General features: G+C 41.0%; 1 protein-coding gene across 1 annotated transcript; it reads left to right on the top strand.

Moving 5' to 3' along the window:
• The first annotated feature begins 5,910 nt into the window (after nucleotides 1-5,910).
• On the top strand, nucleotides 5,911-6,291 carry LOC121367325 (ninjurin-1-like). Its single transcript, XM_041491433.1, has one exon. It carries the CDS (start codon nucleotides 5,926-5,928, stop codon nucleotides 6,223-6,225), a length of 300 nt encoding a protein of 99 aa, XP_041347367.1. The 5' UTR covers nucleotides 5,911-5,925; the 3' UTR covers nucleotides 6,226-6,291.
• Nucleotides 6,292-6,886: the final 595 nt, after the last annotated feature.

The following is a 6,886-nucleotide window of genomic DNA, read 5'->3' on the forward strand; positions in this document are numbered from 1 at the left end:
ACGTTTAGTTCACTAAAAGACACAACAAAAACACAATACACTTGGAATCTGTATTAATACTATGCTGACAAATGTACTGCCGCAGTAGTTAATTAACAACAACAAATAATAACAACCCAGAACTGATCACTTAATTAGTTAATCTCTAGGTGTCTAGTTTACACAATATTCTAATCACTTCACCGTGACACAACACCCACACGTGTGATAATTGAGAAACGCTTCCAGGGGAACTTAAGTAATAAAGGAATTGCAACTCTATTCCTAACTGGTTAATTTTTAATTAACCCTTAACTACTCATTCAGTAACCTTGTAATACAGACTTAATACTGGTACCTATCACAATAAAGACAATAACCTACAGTTTACCTAGGTCCTCTAGGATGACTGGTTAAGCTTTAATAATTTTTAGAACAATGAATCCTACAGTTTACTTCGTCAGATTACCGGAAACACCGTCTAAATAATATTGGTATAATACAGTATTAAAATATTTAAAGTCACATCAATCACATCAAGGTTATACAACAGAGCAGAAAATATATAATTACCAAGTCCAAACGGACGCGCTCCCTGGAAGCCTTCCAATATGTTTCTCCCTGATATCTCTAAAACCCTAGCTATTTATTATAAAATCCCAGACTGGTCCGGAGACAGTACGCGGAACCGAATCTTATGATGTGTATATTTCCTCAGCGACCAAGCGGTATTTTTTCTTACAAGCCTAGACTGGTCGTCGCCAGTTCGCTAGAATCACGGTCGTAAAAACCGCACTCGCAGAGGTATTACGTAACTACTGGCCACATCGCCTTCGCACCTGGTCCGGGTGTGTATTGAAAACAGCACGACCACCGTCGCGCAGAGTATTACGTAACAAAGTGCCCACCTGGGCTTAAGTGCATATTGGAACTGCACACGGCCCTCTAAAACAATTAATATCGCCACAGGCGAAAACAAAATTAAGAGCATGTTCCGTCACACCAACATATCAAAAACATGTCGGATGTAACGTCCTATAGGCCAACATATCAAAAACATATGGGATATAACATCCTATTACCAACATTTCAAAGACATGTGGGATATAACCATAATATAGAACAACATATGAAAAACGTGGGATATAACCATAATATAGAACAACATATGAAAAACATGTGGGATATAACATCCTATAGGCCAACATATCAAAACATGTGGGATATAACATCCTATAGGCCAACATATAAAAAATCTATGGGATATAACATCCTATAGGCCAACATATCAAAAACATGTGGGATATAACATCCTATAGGCCAACATATCAAAGACATGTGGGATATAACCATAATATAGAACAACATATGAAAAACGTGGGATATAACCATAATATAGAACAACGTATGAAAAACATGTGGGATATAACATCCCAACAACATGTGGGATATAACCATAATATAGACCAACATATGAAAAACATGTGGGATATAACATCCTATAGGCCAACATATCAAAACCATATGGGATATAACCATAATATAGACCAACATATGAAAAACGTGGGATATAACATCTATGTGGCTTGTTTAATAAAGTATTTCTCGTGACAAACCAAGCGGATATATTTTCAGGCAATGTTTTCTTGGATAATTAAAAAAAAAGTGTCATGCGGTGCCGCCTTTCATGTGTTGATTGGTCAGACTAAAATCAGTTCACAATGCCAGAGAGAACTACCTGCGTTTGTGTGTGTGTGTGTGTGTGGGGGGGGGGGGGTCACGTAGAGTGAGCTAATTTGAGTCAGAAAGGGTCCTCGTTGGCGTGTTACATTTTGTTATCTATCGTCTGGATACTAGAGGAAACTAACAACAGATTACATTAATGTTTACTATAGATAATTTATACACTTTTGAAAACGTTTATGACTTACAGTAATATATTAAGCTGGGCAGTCCTAGCTGAACAATGAATGTAGTCATAGCGAAACCCGCCATCGATAGCTTAGTGGTTAGGTCATCGGTCTTAAATCTCGTATTTTCTGGGCCAGTCTATTCAGGACATCACGTGGGCCCAGGAAAGCATGCTTGAACCTTCATTAGATATAAGCACGAACAAAAAATTGAAATGAAATAAAATATGGCGAACAAATTACTTATGTGTTCAAAATTAGTATTTTTCTTTGTTGTTGTTGCCGTGTGGACGATCAAGTGTATTGGAGGTGGAGGTGGTGGTGGTGGTAGTCGTGGTGGTGGTGGATGAGGTGGTGGTGGTGGTGGTGGTCATGGTGGAGGTGGTGGTGGTGGATCCCTTTCTGTTTTGTTGGAAGACATAGCTTATGCATCTCTCTCTCTCTCTCTCTCTCTCTCTCTCTCTCTCTCTCTCTCTCTCTCTCTCTCGGTGGTTGCTCGGGCAGGTTTGACTATTGGTGTTTTTGTTTAGCGTTTGCGAACCACATCTCTCTCTCTCTCTCTCTCTCTCTCTCTCTCTCTCTCTCTCTCTCTCTCTCTCTCTCTCTCTCTCTCTCTCTCTGTGTTTCTCTGTCTCTCTGTCTCTCTCTCTGTCTGTATCTCCGACTGGTTTTCTGTCTCTGTCTCTTTAGGGGCGAGACGTAGCCCAATGATAAAGTGTTCGCTTGATGCGCGTTTGGTTTGGGATCGATCTCCTTCAGTGGGCCCATTGGGTTATTTCTCGCTCCAGCCAGTGCACCACGACTGGTACATCAAATACCATGGTATGTGCTATCCTGTATGGGATTGTGCATATAAAAGATCTCTTGCTACTAATCGAAAAGAGTACCTCATGAAGTGACGACAGCGGGTTTCCTCTCTCAATATCTGTGTGGTCCTTAATCATATGTCCGACGCCATACAACCGTTAATAAAATGTGTTGAGTGCGTCGTTAAATAGAACATTTCTTTCTTTCCTGTCTGTCTGTCTGTCTGTCTGTCTGTCTGTCTCTCTCTCTCTCTCTCTCTCTCTCTCTCTCTCTCTCTCTCTCTCTCTCTCTCTCTCTCTCTCTCTCTGTGTGTGTGTGTGTGTGTGTGTGTGTGTGTGTCTGTCATGTTCCATTATGTTCACTGGTCTGTTATATTTACACTATCTAGATATATAAAACTTCAAAATAGACGTGTCAAATTTTATCTGTTATGTTGCTAAGCTCTTATTGTATACAATTTTGAAACTTTACGACCCTTTCAAGGTATAAGTATTTATTTACCCCCACAGATCGGCCACTCAGATAGAAAGGGTAGGTGACGTAAACATTATTACAGGTAAATAAAACAGGTATATATATATAAAGTACGGTTAGCAGTTGTTTCAAAACATTAAGAATTCTACAGAGAACACCGAGAAAAATAATGACGTCTGTTGAAGATGGCCAAGCCAGCGACAAACCGAACCAGGTGAGTTATTGGAGTGAAAACAGGTAAACAGTCATATACCTTGATAACGACATGTTTACACACGGGTAACGTGTTGGATGGAGGTATTTATATAGACAAATATTAATGGAGAAGCTGATCGCTAATATTACATAATCTTTCAAATCGTTCTCAGCAGCATTTATAGAACATATGTTTAAAAATAAATTTGTTAATTTATAAAAAAGGGTTGCCAAAAGAACAAAACAAAATAGATTTTTTTTTTCAACAACAAATCAAGTCAGTGCTCGGATATTTACATTGTTCACTAGGGCGGGTGGGGGGATTACTGGGGGGGGGGGGAGGAGCATTTGTCCTAAAATTTGTGAGGATGCCAATTTTTCGCATTAAAGTTCTATATTAAGGCATAAAATAATATAAAAGTTAGAGAAACATTTCACCACCTCTTACCCCGTCACACACTGGCTGACTTAACAGGTTATTAGTTATGTTATATATAGCAGCAAGCTGTTAGCCTAACCCACATAAAAATATGGGGGGATCCTTAAAATGGTCCTTATACCCCCCCCCCCCCCCCCAAGAAATAAAATAATAAAAAATATAATAATAATAATAAATAAATAATAATAAATAAATAAATAAAATCATTATGACCACCCTGCGCCAATACCCCTGTTTTATACATGCCTAGGCCTATGGACACACTTTAGGTGGCCTCGGAAGTTTCAAATTAATTTATTGGATGATTATGTCAATATGGACTTTGGAAACGTTTTGAAACCGCTACATTTTTCCATTAGTAGCAAGGGATCTTTTACATGCACCATCCCACATACAGGCTAGCACATACCACGGTCTTTGATATACCAGTCATGTGGTGCACTGTTTTGGAATGAGACATAACGAATCATGCCCTATTTCTAACAGCGGGATTAGAAGTGTGTCAGGACAAGTGCTACTGCCAATACATACAGATTCTCGACCGGTGGAACTATGTTTCACTCATCCACCCAAAATGTTCCATTAGGTTTTAATGTGTACACCCCAGCAAACCTGGATGGTGGTTTACTGTTGCTGAGGTGTATATATATATTTTTTTCAAATTAATATTTTTGGCGATTTAATAATAAAATATATTCACCAAATTCAACTTCTATTCGCATATGGAAATCGACAGCTTAATTCCTGGTTCAGTTTATCATGACCATTCTGTTTCTGAATAGGAATCCTATTTGAGCCCAAATCCTGGTTCAGTTTATCATGTCCATTCCGTTTCTGAATAGCACAATTCCGTTTCTGAATAGTAATCCTGTGTGAGCCCAAAACCTGGTTCAGTTTATCAAGGCCATTCTGTTTCTGAATAGTAATCATGTGTGAGTCCAAATCCTGGTTCAGTTTATCATGACCATTCCGTTTCTGAATAGTAATCCTGTATGAGCCCAAATCCTGGTTCAGTTTATCATGACCATTCCGTTTCTGAATAGTAATCCTGTGTGAGCCCAAATCCTGGTTCAGTTTATCATGACCATTCCGTTTCTGAATAGTAATCCTGTGTGAGCCCAAATCCTGGTTCAGTTTATCATGACCATTCCGTTTCTGAATAGTAATCCTGTGTGAGTCCAAATCCTAGTTGAGTTTATCATGACCATTCCGTTTCTGAATAGTAATCCTGTGTGAGCCCAAATCCTGGTTCAGTTTATCATGACCATTCTCTTTCTGAATAGTAATCCTGTGTGAGCCCAAATAGCTCGTATTCCCCCCCCCCCCCCCCCCCCCCCCCCTCCCCCCCCCCCCCCCCCCCCCCCCCCCCCCCCCCCCCCCCCCCCCCCCCCCCCCCCCCTTTTCCCCCCCCCCCCCCCCCCCCCCCCCCCCCCCCCCCCTCAGGGTTCCAAGAACATTTAAGTAATCTGAACGACAAAACCGTAATCCACGTCCAAAACCGTATTCCTGTACAATGAGGAGTCGAATTGGTATTTGGCAACACAGTGGTTTATTCCATGATCTCTATCTAGTGCCTTGTCTATAGGACAATCATTCCCGTGGAGATCCTTTATTGGACAATGCATTCGTCCTGCACCGCACACAAAGGACTTCATTCATATCAACTTCTTTTCGTGCTTATATCTAATTACGGTTCAAGCACACTGTCATGGGCACACACCTCAGCTATCTGGGCTGTCTGTCCACGACTGTGGATTAGTGGTTAGTTAAAGCGAAGTCGGTGTAGTGGTCTTACACCTACTACCCAGTACCTACCAGCCTTATGGCCGATGGCGTAACCACGACAGCACCGAGGCCGATAGAGGACTGCCACTCTGTCTTATTATTAAATCAAAACGTTTTATTCATGTCGTTTGGATTAATATCATAATTAAATTTTTCAACCGGAATCCTGAAACAAGCCAAATGTGCGGTCCCAGGACCTCAAGGGGCGATAAGTCACCTCTACCTAACGTTTTATTCAGGTATTAAAGGGTATATGGAATAACGTTTTGTTTTTAAGCCCAGCCGTCGATATACGCCCGTCGTTCGTACGCCGCCCGCAAGACGTTGGCAGAGGGCATGCTGGACATCGCCCTGCTGATGGCGAACGCGTCGCAGCTAAAGGCGGTTCTCGACGCCCCCGCGGCCAGCCAAGACAACTACTTCGTCCCGTCACTCGTCTTCTTGAGCGTGTCCATCACGCTGCAGGTCGGGGTGTCGGTCATCCTGCTCGTGCTGGGAACCCTGGAGCTGCGCACCAGACAGGCACGGAACAAGGCGGATGTCCTAAACAACGTGTCGGTGGGGCTCATTCTGGCGATCATCATTCTGAATGTGTTCATCGCGTCCTTCGGAATCAGATTCTCTGGATCCACGTAGTACTTTGTCTAGTGGATATATTCATGACATTTCAGTGTTATAACCAAGGTCATAATCTGATGTTATAATCATTGATCAACGACTTGTTGTATAATTTATTATTACAACTTTATATACAATAAAATCGAAAGGGTCGTATTTGAGTCGCGTTGATTACGTCACTCGAATTCTACTCGTTTTGAACGCTCCTCTTTGGCTAACTATACTATACGCTCTATTGCATACATTTTAAACTGCTAGCGTTAAATAAAAAGGAAAGAAATTGATTTTGTTCCTGATTTAAGCTACGTAGATTTAAGTTGATTGATTATATTTATACATACTTGTGTGGTGTGTGGGGGGGGGGGGGGGGGGGGGGGGGTATAACACCATATAGGCCAACATATCAAAAACATGTGGGATATAACATCCTATAGGCCAACATATCAAAACCATGTGGGATATAACATAATATAGACCAACATATCAAAAACGTGGGATATAACCATAATATAGACCAACATATGAAAAACGTGGGATATAACATCCTATAGGCCAACATATCAAAACATGTGGGATATAACATCCAATAGACCAACATCAAAAACATGTGGGATATAACATCTATGTGGCTTGTTTAATAAAGTATTTCTCGTGACAAACCAAGCGGATATATTTTCAG

This window comes from Gigantopelta aegis, chromosome 3 (genome assembly GCF_016097555.1).
Source record: "Gigantopelta aegis isolate Gae_Host chromosome 3, Gae_host_genome, whole genome shotgun sequence".
Classification (NCBI taxonomy): Eukaryota; Metazoa; Mollusca; class Gastropoda; order Neomphalida; family Peltospiridae; genus Gigantopelta; species Gigantopelta aegis.